A 21,609-nucleotide genomic window follows, 5' to 3' on the forward strand; every position below is an offset into this window, starting at 1 on the left:
CGCGGCCGCTCCCGCTGAACCCCCCGTTCCTGCCGCCCACCTACGGCGTGCTGAAGTCCCTGCTGGAAAACCCGCTCAAGCTGCCGCTCGCTCACGAAGACGGTGAGGCTTCCCCGGGACCCCTCGCAGCGCGCCCCGTTCCCGCCGTCGCTCGGGGTCCGCGGCATCRCTTTCCCTTTTCCCCTTTCCTCCGTGCCCCTCTCCCCCGGCGATGGAACCCCGGGACTGCTCGCTCGGGGCGCCCTGCGGGGAGCGGCGGCCGCCCTGGCCCGACCTAACGGGACGCGCTCGGTGCTCCCAGCGCCGATCCCGGGGGAGGGACGCCAAGGGCGCTCGGTGTCTCCGGTAAAGGGGCTCMGTAAAGGGGCCGGGATCCCCATCCCAGGCCCCACGACAAACCCCTCCCGGTGTCCGTGTCCCCCGGTTCAACGGGAGAAAGTTGCGGCTTCCCCGGGAAGCGGAGGCAGCCCGGGAATACCCGCAGCGCGCATTGCGAGCGGATCGAGCGCACACGGAGAGCAGAAACCGAGGGAAGGTCTGGCAGTTCCTGTCTCCWCGGCTTTCCGAGTCCCACTGCCAAGCGACTCGCAGGATTTCACCGGGGCTCTCGTATGAGGTTAAAAATAAAATGTTGCGAAGGCTTGGTAGCTGACAGGAAGCTTTGCGAGTTCAGATTCTTGCAGATCTTGCAGAGAAATCAGGCGTTTCCCTTCAAAACTGTGGATTGAAATCATTGGAGGCTGTAGAAATGAGGAAMTATCAGTTTAACTTTTTCCTTGCTTCTACCTTTGCATTTTTGTTGTCTTTTCTGCACACCAAAATCGTGTTCTCACTGAACATTAGTAACGTTTAGGTGCAGAATTTGAGGACTACTTTCCTTGTCTAAGGACTAGCAGGATCAGGACCTTAGTTTGGAAGAATGACAGGATATCAGATTCCAGACTTTTTAGGTTAAGACTGTTCCTTTTCAACAGAATACATCAACAGCTTCCAGTTTGCTGGAATACTTAAATGTTTGCTTTTAAGTCTGTTGACTGAAGCTGACATTCAAAGCCATGCATGGAGTGGAACTGGTAATTAAAACCAGAGGGAAATCTCARAAATGTGGTTGGATCCAGCAAAGGTGCTCAGCTGGCATAGCCCCTCAGTTCTCTTCCAAGTAGAGTGAGTCAAAGGAGTTATTTTTCTGAAGGGAATATTCCTTTCTTAYACCCGACAGTACAGCAGAAATAATGGAAATAAAAGTAGCTAATGTTTTAATTATGGATCTCTGACATCTTTATTATGTGTTTTTGTTTTAAGCATTCGGTAAAGAAAAAGACAAGGAGAAGAAGTTAGATGATGACAGCACTGGTACCACAGTCCCTCAGTCGGCTTTCTTGGGTCCAACATTATGGGACAAGACACTGCCATACGATGGAGACACTTTCCAGTTGGAATACATGGACCTGGAAGAATTCCTCTCAGAAAATGGCATTCCACCCAGCCCAAACCAGCACGAGCCTAGCCCACACCAGTCAGGTCTCCAGCAAGCTACCTCAGCATCACCTTCTGTCATGGACCTCAGCAGCAGGGCTTCTACTTCAGTCCATCCAGGCATGGTGTCGCAGAACTGCATGCAGAGCCCGGTCAGACCAGGTAAATCAGCCTTTAGAGCTTCCSTGTGGAATTTGGCATGAGCCCCTCCTCCCTACTGTAAATCACTGCTTCTCTCTGTGCAGCTGACAGGCAGCTTAGAGACAGCCCAGAGGATTCCTGTCACTCACACTCCAGAAACTAAAAACAATAGTTCCAGTTATCGCTAAGCTGCTCCACCAGGATTTTTGTTTAAATTATCTGAGGAATTCCAAGGAAACTTGGCTATCTTAGTTGGTATCTTAGCTGTTAGCAAGTAAAAAGACCACAGAACAGAATAGCAAAGATGCCATGGTGTTAAATGAGCAGGGAAAAGGACTGTGAAAGAAAATATTCCTTCAGCCAATATTTGATGTGAGAACACAGGAGTGGGCAGTTATTCTGGAGTTAAAGGTTAATGCTTCTTACTTGAAATTTTGGCTGTAATCTTACTCTCTACTGAGCAAAGTAAAATTTGCCACAGGAACTGAGTTTTGGAACGACATTATAATCTTGCTTAAATTGGCATAAACTCTGTGTAACTCTGACCTTAGTTCATAACTTGCATCTGTAGTCACCTTAAGCTTAAAAAAACACCATGGAGTCCAAGGTCTGGTTGTAATGCACAATTCCAGCCYGTTTGATGTCAGTGGAAGTCTTCTATTAGTTTATTAGCACTTGAGATCATCCCTTTGGAAACAGCAGTCCAAGTCCAGAGTAACTGCTCTGGCTTGACACCAGCATGGCTGAGATCATGGGCAGTGGAAGAGTGTCAACATTGAAGTTTGGGAAACATGGAGCTTTGCCTTTTCTCTTAAAAAAAAATTTAAAAAAATACAGAGTGACTTATTTATTGTGCTCTTCTGCTCACACGAGGTGTGCTAGAGCAAAGTGTGCTYTTGGCAGCAGGAAACCACTCCTCTCCCTTCTGCTTGATCGTTTGCCATGCTCAGCGTGCGAAGTCATTGTCAGAATCATCTGATAAGGAGGCAAAATAAATAAATAGAGGGACAAAAGTAGTGAAGCAGGGTGAAAGAGAAATGTCTTAAAAGTCTGCAATGTTCCTGGCTCGTTAAAAAGAAATAAAACACCCCCCAAACCTCCCCAAACCTGTCAGCAGACTGCTTGGCCCCCCATCAGAAGTGTGTGTTTAGTCATGGATTTCATTTACTTACTTTTACTTTGTGTGGATTTGACTTTGCTTTGTGTTTCAGTCTCAAGGCTTTTCATGGTTAACTAATAACTTGTAAGGGTGTCCAAAGTTAAAATATATTTGGAGTAGGCAAGAGCAGAACATGAAACCCCTTGCTTTTTCTGAGCCAGCTTTAAAAATAGTGCCTATGTGCTACACCGTTTTCTGTCGCTTGTGCACACACAAAATTAAAAGCAGATAATCTGTCCTCATATTCTTTTTTTTTTTTTTTCAGAGAAGCCTGGTAGTGAGCCAGGCTTTTAATGATCACCTGTCAGAATTTATTTGTAATCAGCTGTCTATGTGACTTTTCAACTAATTGATTTTTTTTTTTCAGTTTTTCCTGAGCCCTTTGCAGCTCAGGGTTACAAACTTATCTCACAGTGCACTTTTTTACTGTTGTAAAGGACGTTACGTCTCTTGGGGCAGGATAAAACCTCTACATTTGTAGGTATTTTTCCCAACACCATCTTGCCTTAACAAGACTAGAATTTTTCTGTTAAGTATGTTTGGTTTTTTTTTAAAGAGAGCTCACTTCTCTAAGAATATTTTGTTGCCCCCCATTACAGATAGGAACTGTGACTTAATTAACAGTAGTCTGGTTTATCATCAGGTTGTTGAAATTTTTATGTGCTGTCATGCGAAAATCTTTGACTATCAGTGCTGAAGAGACCATCTCTCAGTTTAGCATTTGAGCAAGTTTGAGAATATAACAGTATATATTTTTTAAAAAATTTAGTAAAAGCAAAAATGAGCGCTGAAGAGTTGTCATCAAAGTGCCAAGGCAAATGTGCTGCTTTGAAATAGGGAGGTAAATGTTCAAATCATTGTAATGGAGCCTGTTCGTTAATGTATCTTAAGACATTTAAAATAGATTTTTTTAATTGTCACATAAAGGTATTAATTGGTGTGAGCTATCATTCCAGTATGCAGTGTTGTGATTTGTGTTGCTGTAATAAAGCAAAGAAGAAATAGTAGGAAGTATACAATTTCAATACAAATTAATTCCATGYGATCTTACTATTTTCAGGAAAACTGCATGTTTTAGATGGTGGCAATTTGAAAAATATTTCATTGGTGTGTTTTTYGACTTTTCCCTTGCACTGGGAGCCCGTTTGAGGGTTTGGGGCTGGAGGAAGGGTCAGACCTGCTCTGAATGGCTCTGGTTTGGCACCAGGGGTCACGTGCAGGTGGTCACAAGTGCCACCCTGGCTGTGCCCTGGCCAGGGGGGGACATTCCCCCTGCACGTGGAGTCCCAGCTGTGTCTCTGTGACTCAGGGACGCGCCCGGGCCGGGGCTGGGCCGTGCCAGAGCGGCATAAGGAGATTTAATTTTGTGCATGTGTTCCAGCACAAGCCTTATCTGTCTGTAGGAGCGAGTGGTGTTGCCCAAACGTGTTTTGTGYCGTGTCTGGAAGAGATCAGATGTGCACTGGCATTCCCTGAGTGTCATCAGGCTCAGCAAAGCTGTGCTGACCCTGGCAATACCAAAATCCTCATTGGTTTTCTTCCCTCCCTGTTAAAAAAAATGTAATGGCAACACAAAGGATCAGTATGAATATAACTAGTTCTGTATTTCCAGCTCAGATTGTCTGGTCAATGGAAAAATGTTCAGGCTCACCAGTTTATCATCTGCAAAGAACAAAGCAAGCACCTATTTTCCAGACCCTTCTGTTCATGGAATGTAGTTAGAGCAATTTCTGGGTTTGTTCTGATGGGGGACACAGGGTAATGGCTTGCAAGAGTGGAAACGTGTGTTTACCTATCACAGCGCTGATTTTATTAATAAAAATAGTATTTTGATTTATTTCAGCATTGCAGACCCAACATTCATTGTCATGTGTAGATGCATTTAAAACTTCTGTTTTATCTTGATATTGGATGCTGGTAGGTTGGTTGAAGTCCGTGGTCTCCTCAGAAAAAGGTTTTCAGATTTTTATGAAGCTTTTAAAATAGCCCATTAGTGCTAGCACACTTTTGTGGGTCTTCATCTGTTGCACACCTTGTGTAGACTTTTGGAGGAATCTAAATCTCCATTTAAATGCGGAATCCTTTTGGAAATTTGGAGTAATTTTTACCTGTATGTAAAGGGAGGGTTTTTATTTTATAGGTAGTTGGTTGTTGCTTTTTCCCTGGCTCTTTTCTGTGTGTGGCCGTGATGGAAGTGATTGGGGCAGGTACTGTGAAGGGATTGAAAGGTGTGAACTGGAGAAGCATCAGCTAGGTCTGGTGGAGGACCCTAATTAGAAGGTTTTGGGGACTTTGTGGTTTAGATCTGAATTTTCTGTTTGCCACCAAAGCCTTGGATGTGTCACAGGGATGCTGCTGGTACAGTGATAACCTGGTGGTATTTCTGCCCTGCTCCAAAGGAGGATTGGACTGTTGGGGTCTCGGAAAGATTTCCCTTCTTTATATTCTCTGATGGTGGTTTTCTGTCTATGCTGCCTGCATGGCTGGGCACCTCAGACTACTTGCCAAAGATCATTTAAGAGAAGAAAAAAAAGAAAAACAAGCTTTGTAATCCACTGCAGATATACATATACGTGCAATATCTGCAAGTCTTCACTTAAAAAAAATTATATTAGGGGGCACATTATTTAAAAAGCTGAGAATTGTTTCCAAGTGCACTTCCACCTCCTGCCGCCCTAAGAACACCGAGATTTTTATGAAAAGCTGTGATTTATTTGATCAGATACTTTGTCTAGAGTGCAGTACCCACTACCTCTGGCTTTTTACGCAGCYGCTGGGCTGCAGTGGCTGACCCCAGGGTGGGTTTCAGTGTTTTTTGGAGCTCTTGTTTGTGACAGCCGGCAGGGTGAGGCTCGTTTTTCTCCACGCAGCTGATGCCGGGATGCCTCGGTGGCGGGGCAGCCCCCGGAGGGTGTGTGTGCAGCACTCCCTGGATTGCAGCCTTCCTTCYCTGCCTTTCTTAACGTGACCTCCTCCTCCTCCTCCAGCCAAGGGCAGCATTCCCAGCTGCCAGCCCGTGCGTGGAATCCTCCGCTAAGCTTTAATCATTGTTTACAAGCAATCCCCGTCCCCTCTCCTTCTCCGAGCGCTCTCTACCTGCAGCGAGCCGGGAATTTCCCGAGACCTTCGCTCTCCCACGTGCCGATGGGAATGACCGGGGCTGGTACGGGGAGCTGCTCTTCACATTGAGCCTCACGTGAGGCTSGGGTTGCCTGCGGGACCATGTGCTCCGGGCACGTGTGGGTGCCCTGTGCCGCCCAGAGCTCCGCCCGGCCCCGCTGCCGCTGCCGCTGCCTCCGCCCCGCTCCTGCCACCGCCGAACCGCGCCGCGATCCGCCTCGCAAAACCGCTCTCTCTGCATCAAAAGGAAGATGAGAAATATATTCAGGCAAATATTAAAAATAGCCCCGTCACATGATGTAACGGGGTGCGGGGAAAAAAAAAAAAAAAAAGTGCTGAACGCACAGGATTGTTAGTGCTGGAAGGAAGAACGCTGTTCTTGCGTTCAATCTCCTTCAAGAGTGCTGATTTTAATATTCGGAGTTAAATGTTGGTTATTGGTTAAATAATTGCTCGGCTGCGTGAAAGAACTTGAAGTTAGTTCAGGGTTCAGGCAGTGAACAGCGTGAAATAATCCCGGGTGTTAGGCTGTGCTTTTAAATATCCCTGGCCTGACTCTCCAGGTCTCATAGTGGGTTCCACACAGGGAGAGCTCCATGTGTGAGTTCAGACTTAGGAAGAGGGAACACTTAGGATTTTGGGGCTTTTTTTGGTCCCCTTAAAGATATTTTGAGGATGTCTTGCTTGCCAAGCTTGGTACAATTACTTGGAAAAGTACAATGTATTTTTCAGAGCTTGCTTGCCATTTCAAATTGCAGTGATTGAATGGTTCTCAGTGCRGTGATTTGATTTTTTTAAGGAGTGAGTACACCCTGAAGTCTTTCATAAAACAATACATTATAGTGAAGAGAGAAGACCTCATCAGGAGATGTATACAGAGACACTGATATTATCTGATTAGATGGAGCTACTAGGAAACACATTAAATTGTTCAATCTCTACATATTTTTATGACAGCAAATTGGCAATTGTGGGAGCTGCAGTGGCCAGATTCTGCCAATTAATCTCAGCAATAAGTACTTTGCTMCTCATGTGGTCTCCCTGATTTCTGTATTGCTCAGCAGGCAGGCAGCTTGTTGACTGCTCCCTGTCACCTCCCAGGTGGAGCAGCAAAATGTCACCATTCACTCTCTTGTCATTCATCTTTCTGGATTTTTTTTTTTTTTTTTAAGAGGGGTAACAGCTCTCAGTGGCCAGAGGAGGTTTTTCAGGATGAAAGGASTTAGTCACCATCAGTAAAAAGGACTGTAGAGAGCGTTATGAAATCAGAAGTTTGGTTGCCTGGCAGTGCACTATGGAGCTGTTTAGTATTTATATCACACAAATGTGAGCATAGGCTTCCTTTCTTTTTGAAGTCTTCCTTTCATAACAAATAAAATATATTTTCAATGTTTTGTCTGAATTTCACAGAAGACTGGCGATCACAAAAAAATATTTCAGCTAAGATATATTTGAGAAAAACTGTGGGTTGATYTCATCTACCTTAAGAAGATAATGAAAGCTGTGAAAAAAAGACATTTACTTAAACCTTAAATCTATTCCACTTAATGGACTAAGTTATACTAATCACTTGGTATAGAAAATGAGGGTAAAATGCACAACTGTGYCAAAATGAATGCACGACAAACAGTTTTTTTGTGGCTTGTATCATCTTTTTTTTTTTTTTTTTAATGGTGATAAAGAAGCTCTCTGTTTATCACAAAGCTGAATTTAGTCCTGAAAGCTTCAAAGCTTCAGTGGAAGAGCTAACCCAGGTAGGTAAGGCAGCATATGTTGCAACATTTCTTTCCTTTTTTCTTTTATTCTGGGGCTCTTCCCAGCACTTCAGCTTTGCATAATTGAGGTGCTGTCCATCAAGCTTGAAACAAATGCAAGTTATTGTTCAACTTCTCCCATTTGTGAAACTGTTGTACAGTCTTGCTTCCCCTGTCCCATTCTCTCACCTCAGTTTGCCAGGGCTAAATCTGGCCCAGATTTTTGCTGTGTACMCTCCAACACCATCTCTTGGCTCCTCTGATGTGGCAAGCTCTTGCTTCAGGGTTCTCTGCTCAACTTTGAGACAAACAGTTCTAGCCCTTCATCCCACTGGCATCATTCTCTTGTTCATATGACTTGGGATTTAATGAAAACARCATCTTGGAGCTCTTTGTTTCGGTGTGTGGCTGTTGTAGGAGGAAATTAAAAAAGCTAAATTGCATTAGGGTTCTAGAAAATACAGCTCCTTGTTAACTGGAACAGAAATGTAGATTACTGCTCCAAAGAGGAGCCCGCAGATGGATGCATTAGCAAGTGTTTCCTACAAGCAGAAGCTACAGTGAACTGGAGCAATAACTCACCTGTAACCAAATGTCATCCTTAGAAATGTGGGTGTATCAGCAGAGAGGCAAAAATACAGAGTTTAGCAAAGATTTGGTGAAGATGGAGAATGGTTTAAAAAAAAAGCATTCTTTTCCAATTAGCCTTAGGGAGCTCAGCTTGCTGTAAATTCTTTGTTCTGGAACATGACTATGGACAATAGGTCAAAGATTAAGTAATTCATTACAGAACTGGTTGGTTCTCCTGAATTTAATAAACAAATGAATGAACAGGRTTTTCTGTCCCACAGCAAGATCAATTAATTTGCGTGGCAGTGATTGGATCTTAAGTTTTATTTAAAACACTTGCAAGACCACCCTGATTCATGTCGGTGTCTTTGAGGTGACCTGGTCACTCAGCAGTCATGGGCCAGGTGAAAGCTCTCCAACAGAAATTAAATGTGGAGAGGAAGGAAACTGTAAATTGCACTTGGAAAAAAATAAAGGAACAATAACGTGAAACTTCAAAGCACAAAATACTGCAGAAATGCATTTAATGGAGCAATCAATATCTTTTGGACAGCAAGATTATTGAAATTACAGCACTAAACTTTTTTGTAGAAGAGCACATTGCACAAGACTGCAGAACATAAAGCACRGGCTCAAGGCCTGCACTGAAGCAGAGGAGATGACTTAAAACAACTCAGTCATTTTTGCTTTTTGAGTCATTTAAAACTCCCCACTGCAACACTGGAAATGAGTCTTAATCCAGCAAGAAGTCYGCTTAAAAAACCCAGCTGTGCTCTTGGCTTAGCGATGCTTAGTAAGTAGGAACTAAGCTCTCAACCCCAAATCCTGTTCCTCATGCAAACAGAGAGGGTTAWACTAAATTTGAAGGGCCCTGCAGCAATCAGCCCTCGACTGCTGCACACTGGAAATATGGACAGTGGTGACATCTGCATCCCTGCAGCTGCATCCGGGCACACAACTCCTGCAGCTCTTGTTTTCTGGGAGCTATGAGCACTGGGGTATTTATTTTTTTTTTCCCTGTTTTTCTAGGAAAAAAACCCAAATCTGATCATGCTACGTGTATATGGCCTCTTGCATCTTCCTGCTTGTTGGTTTTTGAGTGTATCAGCTGATTTTAACCAAACACATAGCAAAAAAGTTGTGATCTAAAGATTACAATCCTTAAATTTCATGGAAATAAATGAGTGGATATAGGATGGGAATRCATTGCTAAGCAGGAAGAGTAATGCAAATGTGCATTTTCTACACAGAGAATTTACATAAGGCCTTTAAAATGCCTGATCTGTGTGAAATGCTTCTAGAAAAACTGACACCCTTTTAGACACCATGAGATGCCAATTCCCTCTGAGAAAAGAATCTGYGAGAAACCAGATTTAATTGGTTTAGTGTGTGTCAGAGGGACGGGAGATCACAAACTTTTTTTCCACCGTTCTTCTTCATTGGAAGTCCTCAGCTTCTCGTGTTCTGTGATGAGATTCAAAGGTTTTATTTCAAAAGATAATTTAGAAAATTAGCTGTAAGGTTTGTAAGCAAGATGTTGGAAGTTCTGATCCTGAGTAATGCAATGGTGTTGATCATCTCCAAAGCCAAGCACAATTAGTTTACTGAAAAATTTTCTGAACTTTCGCACAACCTTGCTATATCCTTTTGTGCAGCAGAGTCAGCCCAGCTCTGCTGCCTCGTTTGAAGCTACTTTGCAGCRATCTGACTCCAGATTTGGTGGCTCTTATCACAATTATTGCAGTGTCACATGCAGGTGGCCATCCAAGTGACCTTGTGCGCGCATCCCACCACTCATCCCGCCCCGCACACCGAGCTGGCTGGCTTTAATCTGGGAAACTTTCCACCCTGCCACCGGGGTCTGGGCTGCAGGGAGATCAGGAGTGGCAGAGGAACAGTGGAGAGTGAGAGTGGGCTAAAAATGTTGAGGGATCAAGGAGGGAAAGTAGGTCGTGGCAGGGTACGTGTGCGGGGAGGAGGGCTGGGGGAGCACAGGCGAGGGGGAAGATTTGTTTTCCTATTGGCTTTTCAAAGTTGTGCAATTTAAGAATTGGATTAACCTGATATGACTTTGTTTTTCTGCCAGATTAGATATGTTGAGTTTCTTGGCATTGTGAGTTGTACAGTACATTGTGTGCTGTAAAAGATGGGTGTGTCGGGACAGAGCCGCAGTGACACAACTGTAATGCAGCCCTGCTGGGTGGACCCTCCTGCTCCCTCTCCCCCAAAACACACTTGGTAGGGCTTTTACAAACCTCAGAGAACCTCTCTGTGTCCCCACTTTCTGCTCCCAGCACAGCATGAAGATATTTTAGTACCATGTCTTGTAAAGTGACGCTTACCTGAGGTCSGAGATTATGGTCATGGCATATGCAGTATGAAAATGTCTTTAAAAAGGAAAAAAAAACTGTTGGAAAAGACACTCAAGGCTTTCTTCCTGCTTCCTCAGGATTRAGTTGGAGAAAGTTTATTGGGAAATGTTGCAAATCTTTTTGTCTGAATTTTTTTTTCCTAATGTGTCTAAAGCAGTGCCTTCAGCTTAGCTTTCCAAGAGTGAAAAAAACAGATACAGATATGAAATAACTGCAAGTGCTGAGCTTGCTGTTGTTTGAAGTACACCACAGCAGCATATCAATGTCAAAATAAAATTTTCACCGTGGTGTATGTTTGCTCAATGGTTTGGGGTTTTTTTTTTTGTTTTGTTTATGATGCTGCATTCATCCTGAGATCATTTGGTTTGGTGTTAACTTTTTATACGCTGGGCTTGTCCCGTGATACAGCCCRATTGTCTCTGCTCATTGCTGGGTGAGGGTGGAGTACTAAGGAAGGGTGGCCAGAATCTGAGCCCTGTCCAGCTGGGTGATCACTGCTCTGATTAATAAGGAGTGTGCAGATTTTGGGGAGTGAAACTATAGATACTTTAGGGCAGCGGTGTTAATTCCCACTCTGGTTTTCCAGACTTTTCCATGGACCTGAGGTACTCAAGCAGCTTAGTCACTGACCATAGTATGGCCTTTGTCACCAGCTGTCCAAGGGCCTGCTCTCTCTTTTAAGAGCTAAACACTGAAAAATGAGGAGTTACATCCCTTCSTGTAGCGAAGATTGTTTCTCTTGGATGGGACGAGCGTAAATAACAGATCAGGTTAATAAATCACAAATCTAGATTGTGTCATGCTCCTCAGCCATGTGTTGTGACCGTGCCTTACTCTACTAATTCACAAAGGCAAAAAGCCACAGGGCTTGCTCGCCAGCTGAGGGTGTTTCTGGAGTTGCAGAGCATTTTTTGAATTCTTTCTGGAGTGATAGAACATTTTTGGAGAGCARCACCAACTGAGTAAAATGCAGCAGGAAGCTGACCTTGTGAGCACCTGCATCACTCTATGCTCACATGAGAGAATAAGGGAAGAGCAGCATGTTTAAAGTTAACCTGCATATCTGAGRAGGTTAAACCACAAGCCCTCAGTAACACAAGTTGGACAGCTGTGGTTTGAGTGGCTGCTTGAAACTCCTGGGCTGTTGGTGCTTTGGCACTTAAATAATCAGGGCATGGATTGTCCAGACTCCAAGGCCTGGTGCTGATGCTCCCATAATCACGTGGCTGCCCTCGGAAAGTCTGATCTTTCAGTGGGACCGGGCTCATCACCAGGTTTAAGAAGCACTTTTTCCAGAGTCTCTTATCTGCTCAATTTTCTCAGTGCGACACGGTTGATGTCATTGTTGGAAATCGTGGTAGTCTCTGTCTGGAAGCCTCTCTGAACACGTGAAAAGGAGTTATTAGCCAAGGAGAAGGAGAGAGCTGGAGGTGTAATTGTCAACTCGTGTGCGTCTCTGATTTCACCAGGTGCTGCACGTGTCTGCTTTATCAATTTGTTTCTGTTAGAAAGTAAACAGCTCTCACTTTCCTTACGTCCTCCGCTTCAGCCGAGGTTCTCTTATCTGCAGCAGGGATGTGCTTCTGAGCTCCTATGTTCAGGGCTCTTCCTTCTGCATCCACATGTGAGCTGCTCTCGGGGCTCATGTGCAGCTCTGACACTGGCCAGGGGTGCTGTTTGTCTCCTCCTGAGTCAGTTATTGAAAAAACATTATTATCATTACTATCAAAATACAATACCTGATCGTGGGGGCAGCTGTTGTCCCGCATGTTTTCAGGTTGAATCCTTTGACCAGGTTCTGTCTCACTTTTTGGGTTTTTCTCTGTTCAGCAGTGGCTGTTCAAGGGTTGATGAGCCACATCCTGACAATCTTGAGCACCTCTGAGACTCCTCAGTGAGGACTTCAAAATCACCCATCATGTTGCATTTTTGAAGCACTGATGGGTATCTCTCAATCCTCTCCAACAACAAATTTCCCATTTCTTTTCCAACCCGGGTTCTCTGAGATCCCTGCAGGAGCTGGTGGTGTGTAACTCCAGTGGAGATCCTGCTCAKCCCTGGGAGCCCAGTTAACACCTCATTAAAATCCACCACTGGCAATTCCAACCTCGAAGCCAACTCCTCAAGTCGTTTTTTCTGCCGCCCTTCAGCGTGCAGCCCGTGGCCGGTTGTTTCCCACTTTCTCACGTTTTCCCGAGCCGCTGGTGTGTACAGCCTGAAGATCACATTTAAGCAACACAAGGAAATCAGCTTGGCCCGACGGGCTTCTCCATCACGTGGCTGCAAATGTGTTCACTCTGTTCTGCCAGATTATGGCTGGCTGAGCAAAATACAGTGAAGCTCTGGGCTGCTGGCCAAGCTTTTATTTCAGCTTGGAGCTTACAGCCACATATTTGCTATTTGGCAGGACATCCACTGGGGTATATTTGGATAGTAATCTAGCATTGTTTTGCTGCTTTTTTCTTCTCCTTTTATTTCTTTCTTCCTTTTTTTTTTCTTTTAATGCACATAGATAGTATAATCCCAACACTTTGTCCAGTCTGCATGAGATTTCTCAGTGTGCACCGTTATGTGTGTTCACTCAGAACTTGTAGCCGTGACCTTTGATAAATACAAGTCAAAGCAATTAACTTTCTTTTATTGAAAAATGCTGGATGTCCTACTCTTTGCCCCCTCTGTGCCGATAACAGAGCTGTGTTGTTACTCTTTCCAAGATCAAAAGCTTCACTAGGGTTTGATTGAAGTCCAATTATGGAAGGAAGTAACTGTGCTGGAGCCCTGAAAATAGCAGTAATTGTTAAAATAATAAAGTGTGTCCTTGTGTGTCTTTATAATATTTAAAACTTCTTTTGGGGTGGAAGGGGGTGGCTTTCCTCTAGCTTTAAAATGAAAATATTCGCAAATGTCTTGGGAAAATAGGAGTGTGCTGTTGGAAGAACAAGTATCCCTCTCTGGATTTCTTGCTTCAGTTCAATTCTCCACCCCAAGTTGCCTTCCTCAGAAGCTGTTTGCATGCAGCCTGACTCATGCAGGAAAATAAAGCTGGATTTGATTTTTAACCATATGGGAGGCTTTGGGATTGGGGGGGATAAAGGCTTTATGATGCAAACTCCTTTATTTCTCTGTGAAACAAAAATGCGCTTTTTAAAGTGCGGCATGTTTTGGAAAGCTGGCTCTGGGTTTGAAAYCCCAACATCTCCAAGGGCACCCTTCTGTGAAAAAGCAGTAAAAAAAGTCATAATGCTTGGGGAGGGGGTGCAAAGCACGAGGGCAAGGGGCAGGGTTTGAGGGGCAGTTCTGTCATCTTCCAAAGGGACATCGCTTCTGTATGAAGGGGTTTGGTTGGATTCTTTCAGATGGGTGGTATTGAACCTCGAATTGTGAGAGTTTGGTGACTTTATCAAAACCTTTGAGCCGTGTCTGAACAGATCAACACTGGCAAAGCTGAAATTCTTTCCCCCAAACCTGTACAATGTTGTTTAGGATCTAAATATGCTTCTGTTCCTCTTAGTCTTTCCTGCATCCTCAGGAGGGATCTTGAGAGAAAACCCAGTGGTGAGACTCTCATCTGGCAGAGCTTCAGCAAGGCAAAGCTTTGGGTCTTGATCTTAAACCCCAGCATGTCTAAATGCCTTTTTCCAGTTGTAATGTTGAGTTAATTGAAACGCTGATGTGAATAAATAGAAATGAAGATGACAATATGGACAGTGATTGCCACAGGGGTTGCTTTGGTGATTGTACAGCTGGGACTGGTTTGAAATTACAGCAGGATTTTACCAGGGTTTGGTTCTGTTTGTTTTTGGTTTTTTTCACTCACGTGCTTGCACACACATCTATACAGGTAGGATATAATAATCCTCATGTGAAAATCAATCCTTGTGTGCTTTTATTTCAGCCCGCTGGACTCAAAATCACTGAGCACTTGAATAAAACCTTTGCATTATAGATAAATAGTATTAAGTAATAAACCCATAGGACTGTACAGAGCAGGACTAGCATTTTTTTTGCCCCTTAAATTATTAGGACAGAACCTGTTAATTTATTCATTTGAATTTTACTGTTGCACTCYCTCCACGGCAGTAAAAATTATTTAKTCTTTCTATTTTCTTTTAAACTCATCTATTTATTCTGACCGCAAGACAGCTTTATGTATATAACATCTCTAAAATACTCTGCCATTTTCAGCTCCCTGCCCTTGCTGGGTTTCAATGGATCTTTGGAATACAAACTGCTTCATTGCCTTGTGGAGATTTTTAATCCTCAGCAGCCTTAGCAAGGGGTGCCCTGTTGGTGTTTACCCAGTTTGCTGCTCTCAGAAACAGCCCCGGCTGATCTCCAGGAGCTGCTGAAACTCATCCAGCAGGTTCCTGCTCACCAATTATCCAGTTCAGCAGAAAGAGGAAAGGTGTTTCTCTTACTGGTGTTTTTTTTTCTTTGCTGAGTTTAACCCGTTCTTCCCCAATTCTGAGTAGCTGTGGGTTTGTAACGTGGCCACAGCAGCAGGGAGAGGGGATTGAAAACACACCAGGATTGCWCCCCTCAGGTGGGACAGAAGGCAGCTCCCAGCATGAATCTACAGCATTCTCATTCTTTGCTGAGTCCTACCCAGCGTCCCTCACCAGCTTTTTGTCTCGCATTTTAACAAAACCTTAAAAAAATACAAGAAATTCCCCCCTCCAACCAAACCCCTCCCTGCTCCAAACCCAGTAATGGATGTTTCATCGCTGCCAGAGCAAATTTGTTGATTCCCAAACACTCCTACTGTGTCTTGGTTGGAAGACTTAAATTGCTTGCATAATAAGTGCTGGGGATAATATAAAAAAAAGCTCTTTCTAGTAGAGTTCTGGTTTTCAGTGCATATYGTAAGAATAAATAAATGCTCAGATGATAGCAGGCAGCTGGTTGTCCACATCTGACTGTCCTCTGCATGGGTTTTTAAGACAGGCCATGTGCATGGCTGCTTGCTGGCTATCAGTACCAGATGTGTCTGCTTGGAATTCAGAGGGGTTGTCAAGTGACAGTGCAGTTGTAAAACAAATAATTTTGCTCATGATTGCTGGAAATAGTAAATGAGTGGGTAGGATAAAGTGAAGAGATATTCTCAATTCCAGTGGAGAACARGAGGATTAAATGGCTTTCCTGACTGCCATTAACAAACAGTGACTTGGTGGATATTTTTCTTTTTTCCTTCCTGCCCAAGGAATTGGCTCCATGAGCAGCACAGCTTCTGTGGGTTCTCTGATGTGTATGAAGGCTCCTGCAGCCAGGGAGGAAGAGCTGCTTTTATTTACATTGTTTTTATAAAGCTTGTTGGTAGCATGTGTGGATTCCTGGCTGCCAAATTTGTTGGGAATTGGCCAACGATTTCCCAAGCTTTTGGGAGGGGGCTGTACAGACATGCCCAGCATGACTGTACAGAACTCATTTTTCTGGGAAATTGAGCTAAAGAACAACTGTCAAGTACTGGGGCACTGAAATGAAGTTTGCGAAGCAACTAAAGGAGCTGAAGGGCCATTTGATATCTTAATTCTTAACCAGGTGCATCAGACACAGTCCTTGCACGCAGCTTGGATCCACACTGGCAGGTTTCCATCTGCCCAGGACCTGTCTGGAGCTCTGAAGTGTAATTTGGTGACTGCACTGATTGCTTTGCAAGTGGCTGGAAATTCTCAGGAAGAAGCAAATCAAAATACTCATCAGCTTAGGCTGTGGCAGAGCTTGATCTGGATGTCTGAGCTGTGCTGGCTGAGTGGTCTGTGAAATAAACTTTGAGTGTAGGTAGGGCTTTACTTTAGGGTTTAACTGAATATTTACTACTGTTCCACATTGCTTTTTATATTTTTTAAAGGAAGATCCATGAGTGCATGGGTAGGAATGCATGTTAGTAACAAAAATTGAACAGAGCCTTTCCATCATCACGATTTTATTGAGTTTTGCTGGTGCATTGAACTCTCAAAGACCTTTTCCAGGCAGCAAAATGGAGGCCAAAGAGATAGAGCCAAATTCTGGGCAAGAATTGCAAAGYTGGGTCACCACCTTGTCCCTGCAGKGTGGACAAACCCTGAGAACCAGGAGAGGGTGGGTTGGGATTTCTGCTTCAGTTGGTGCCTCTTGCAGGCTGCAGGTGAGGGCTGGGGCTKTGTCTGAGCTGGGTGTGAGTGTGTGGAATGCAGGTGCATCAAAACCTGGGCATGAGGAAATGAAATGTTTTCACCTGTCAATAGAGGAGTTTCTTCTGCTGAGTGCACAGGAGCACAGGGTTAACTCCTCTGGGCAAAACACATTAAAGGTGGCATGAAACATCTTTATCCCGAGACCAGCTTTTAATTCATTTCTGAAAATCGGGAGCACCATGAATCCATCAGTGCCATTTTCTTTATTCCTTCTGCATTTGTAAAAGGGGAGCAAATAAAAATGTTCTGTAAGCTTTGCTACATTTTAAAGAAATACCATTTATATGACACAGCTCTATTTTGTGTAATTTTTTCATATCCAAAATACCGAGTGCTTTAGAATAGATGAAGAAAAGCTGCATATCTGAGTTTAAGATAAAATAAGATGATCCCTGTGACAGAGACAGCAGAAATGATGTGATACGACAGTTGCTGTAGCAACACCACCTACTTCATGAAAATCAGAGTTAACAGGAGTGTAAAAGGTAAAGCCCACATAATTTTCCAAGCCTGTGAATTGCTGCTGCCCTCAGCCTGCAGTGCTTTCCAGCTCTCCAGTGCTTCTCCTCCCATGTGGGCACACAATAATCTCCTTTTTCCACATGGCCAACTCCTGCAAACCCCATCCTGCGCTGAGGGTTGCACAGTGGGAATTCTGCAGTGACCTGGGAGTAAGAGGGAAAGAACATGAAGGGTTTTATTTCCTTCTGTCCTGTCCTCCCCCCCAAATCCTCTCAAAAGSCCTGGACAACAAAATATTTTAAGGTAAGGCCTTAAGGTAAGGCCTCTCTACAGAGAATGGGATGACCACCAGTCTACAAAGGAAGCCAAGCAGTCAATTTACTTCTGTGGGACCCAGCTTGTAAAACACTGGTGTTTTTGATAGGAATTGTCAAGTGTTTTAGACACTGAAGGTCTCAGGGATAAGGGCACTTTCCCCCCTCCCAGATAAACCCAAAATAATGGTGCTCCATAACTCTGCATTCATAAAATGCAGACTACCGTGTTTAAAAGCTCCCTTCTGCAGTGAACTGATCAATGATTTGCCACATCGGCTTCAAGTTTGCATTACGATATATTTTTAATACATTGATATTTTAAAAATAGATTGACTTAATAGATTAATGATTTTTGTCATTAATTGGCAGTGGAGAGCCACACTCCACTGGAGTGTTGGAGCAAAAGTAAAATCTTCATTCCTTGTGGATTGAAGTGTTTATAAGAAAGGGCACTCATATGGAGTCAAGTGTTTCTGATCCCTTTGAGATGTCTCCTGAAGGCATCACGGTAAAGCACTGTTAACAAATGAAAGGAGGTTTGGTTTTTGTGTCTTGGGGCATTTTAATTTAATTTTTTACATAGCTCACAGTCTCCACAGGTTCAGCATGCCTGTTGCGTTGAGCACATGCATAGTAGTTTGTTCAGTCTTAGTTCAGAGCCGTGGGCAGTTTGCAGAGGAGGTCACAAGAAGGAAAATAAATATTAGAATTCCAGGATTTCTTCAAGAGATACTCCGTCACCAGCCTTTTTCACTGCTTTTAAAAGATAAACCCGCAGATTTTGGTGCGTGTTGCTCTGTCTGGTTGGTGTCAGTGCTGTGGAGAGGCACAGGAATCTCTGCAGGCATTAGTTTGGGTTTGGGGGGCTCCTCACCAGAGCAGGTGCGTGCCATTTTCCCTCATTTTAGAAGTGAATTTCTCACTGTGTTTCCCAGTGTTCAGCACTGTCATTCCTTTTAATTCCACTTGCCTTTTCAAGTTACCTGTTTTTGCCTGTTTTTTTGCCACCAAAAGCTGGTTCATGCCGCAGCTGTAAAGAAGTTCCAGACACAGGGGTGAGTGACATCCATATTCATCYATATTCCATCTCCTGGAATTTGCCCTGAGTGGTGATGTGTTCCCTTCCTTCCTCTGACCCCCTTTTTTAGCCTGATCCATCTGTACAATTTATAAATGGAGATAAATGCATCAACAGAGAAAAAGCTACAACCACAGCCCCKTTGTGTGTGCTCCTTGGGAATAAAGCAAGTAGATAAAAGCAAGTTAGACYTCTGCAGTTATTGGGCTGTAGCAAACCAAGTATAATTTTTTCATATTTTGCTGTTTGTTTGGATTTTTTTTTTTTCCAAAACATATTAGAGGATCCTAATTTAAGGCGGAGGGAAAATAAAAAGTTCTCAGCCTTCCTTAGAAGGTTACGGGAACAATGTGTTCCCATTCTGGCAGCTCTGATTCCTAAAACGTGATTATTTTATACAAATCACCCTCTATAAATTGTCRCAGGTAAAGAGCGTGCTTTGTTTCGGTGAGACGTAAAATGAAAAATAATGTTTAAAAAAAAAGTAAAAATAAAAATGAAAATAAAAAGAGTTCAGATTTGGGAGCAGATCAAAAGAGAAGAGAAGATTTTCAAGTTCCTGTAAGTCTGCCCAGTGACCTCTTTTCCTTCAGGGATGTGTTCCCGTGCTGCTGATAGCATCTGCTGTCTGTCTCTCGGGCTCCCCGCTCGCTGCTGGGGAGGCAGAGGAAATGCTCCTGCTTCACGTGGCTCTCCCATGCCAGCTGCAATCTGCCTGGGCCGTGTTTTGATAACACACCCAGGCACACAGGGCTTGGGTACCAGGAGTGGGTAATGGATCCGTGAGTCACGGACGCTGTCGGGATTACGGGAGGGCTCTTGGCAAGAGYTGTTTACTGCCAGCGTGCTGTCCTAGATAGAAATAAACACAACAATGGCACAGGGCTGGCTCGCTCTGCAGCCTTGCAGAGCACGTTGGCAAGGCCACAGGCACGTCTTGAGGATGAGTTTTGTCTTTGTTTTGAGYAGAATTCCACGTGAGGGCACGTTTGTGGGTGGTGGGGTTGGAGCGAGGTGAGGGTCTCCCAGGAAACGAGGGATGGGACGAGGGGAGGTTCAGGCTGGATGCCAGGAGAATTTCATTACTGAAATTTGGCATTGGAAAGGGCTGCCAGGGAGGTGGTGGAGTCTTCATCCCTGGAGGTGGCCAAGGAAGGGCTGGACATGGCAYTGAGTGGAGATCAGGCACAGCTTGGACTCCATGGGCTGTTCCAACCCAAATGATTCCATAATTGTGCCACATGAGGCTGTTACCTAAACCCTAAATCAATAGGGTCTGTCTTAAATCTAYTGGTTTATTTAACATCATTGTCCAAGGAAAGGAAAATCTTTGTCTCCTTCACAGCAGGTTGACAATTGTGATACTTCTCTGGAACATTCCCTTTGAGTAAAGAAAAAATTATTAATACTTTTCAAGGAACCTTACTATATGTGAATAGCCAGGTAATGAAAATATGCCAGAGGATGTCAAGAAGTTCCAATGCACCAGAGAATMTGAGCATCTTGAACTGAGACATGCTTCTAAGCCAAGTGTAAATTTAAATTAAATACCTTTGTGAACGTTCTTCCCTGCAGCCCCTCTTTAGGCCCTGTCCCCACTGAATTCCATCTTGGCTGATCTTAGATCCTACAGAAAAAAATCAGAAAGGCATTTAGGAATGCTGTGGATTCCATGCTTTTCAAGAGTTTTAAAATCCCTGGACTGTGTCCTGGGAGCAGGATCAAACCCTCTGTTTCTCCGTGTAGCAGTTCTGCAAGGGAATTGTTCAGAATAGGAGCAATTACAGTTAGGGAGAGGAGTTTAGGAGGGGATAAATGTTGAATTTCCTGGTTGTTTCCAGAGATGGGGCCTTGCTGAGCTCAGGAGTGCTGCCTTCACACAGGCTCAAGTCGAGAAAGAGCTTTCAGAGCACGGATCTTACAGGAGAGTCTTACCTACAGGAGATGTGGTGGGAAAATTCCACCTGCTGGTGCCTCCTTTTTGTTTGGCTCTTGTTTTGGAAGGGCAGAGCATTCCTGGCCAGCAGGCAAAGGATTTTCCATGCCCTCCTTGTTGGCCACAGGCAGGATCTGCAAGTCCAGCCCTCCAAGATCTCGAAGGTCACATGTACAAACCCCCCACTCTGAAAATGCTTGAATTACATTCTACCCTCTCTTTCCCCTTCTCCCGTTTTGCCTCTGGAGCTCAGACCAGCTCTGGGCTGAATTGGGGCCGTTTCAGGAAGGAAGTGGTTGTCTGTAGGATCTTGGATCTTGACCTCRTTTGCTGCAGATGTGAGAGGATGCAGGGAACAGTGAGAGAAGGGAAAATSTGGCAGGAAGGACAGAAGGATTTTGTCTGGACAGACTGGACTTTGCATAAGGTTCCAGCAGAATTCTGAGCAATTAATTTGATTTTGTGGATGTGTCACACCACTTGTTTGCTTCCCTTTGTGTGAGGAACTCAGTGTGACACCTTGGGTGGYTCTCACCTGTCCCCACCTCCCCTGAGCATTGATTTGAAATGCAGCCAATGCCTACAGTATTTACAAACCTTAGAGGATGGTGCTGTGGTTCAAGGGGTCTTCACCTGCAAAGAAAAGTGTTTGCCCTTCTTTCATGGAAGTTTTTGGGTGAAAAAGCTGCTCTGAAGCACACAGATAGTTGTCAGTGCTGGAGGGAACTCCTGAAATTGTTTCTCTGCAGGAGGTTGGAATAATTTGTGACTAATAGTGTATGTGTTTGTTTGGATAAATCAAAATGACACAAGTRTCTCCTTCAGGAGGGATAAGGTTGGATGTGATTGAAACTTTAGAGATTGTTGCAGCCATGGCTGTGCCTCTTACACAGCTCTTTTCACTGATCTTAGAGGGCTTTTCCAATSTAAACTATTCCRTGATTCTCTGAATTGACCCTGACCCAGGAGCTGCCCTCTCTTCCAGCGCACAGGCCACGAGCACACTCCAGTGCTAAGTCTGCCAGAAACTTTTAGCAGGTTCAAAACAAAG

The 21,609-nt window shown here is 44.2% G+C and overlaps 1 protein-coding gene across 1 annotated transcript in view; it reads left to right on the top strand.

The window, feature by feature from the left end:
• Positions 1–5: 5 nt before the first annotated feature.
• Positions 6–21,609, top strand: part of HLF (HLF transcription factor, PAR bZIP family member) — a gene marked incomplete at its 5' end in the record, with an annotated part of 31,082 nt that continues 9,478 nt past the window's right edge. The window contains 2 exons of the mRNA XM_057368801.1: positions 6–102; positions 1,303–1,638. Of these exons, the coding sequence (XP_057224784.1) occupies positions 6–102; positions 1,303–1,638 (433 nt within the window). The remainder of the gene's footprint in view (positions 103–1,302; positions 1,639–21,609) is intronic.

The sequence above is a fragment of the Malurus melanocephalus genome, unplaced genomic scaffold (assembly GCF_030028575.1).
Source record: "Malurus melanocephalus ecotype Western Australia unplaced genomic scaffold, MMel_1.1 scaffold_98, whole genome shotgun sequence".
Classification (NCBI taxonomy): domain Eukaryota; kingdom Metazoa; phylum Chordata; class Aves; order Passeriformes; family Maluridae; genus Malurus; species Malurus melanocephalus.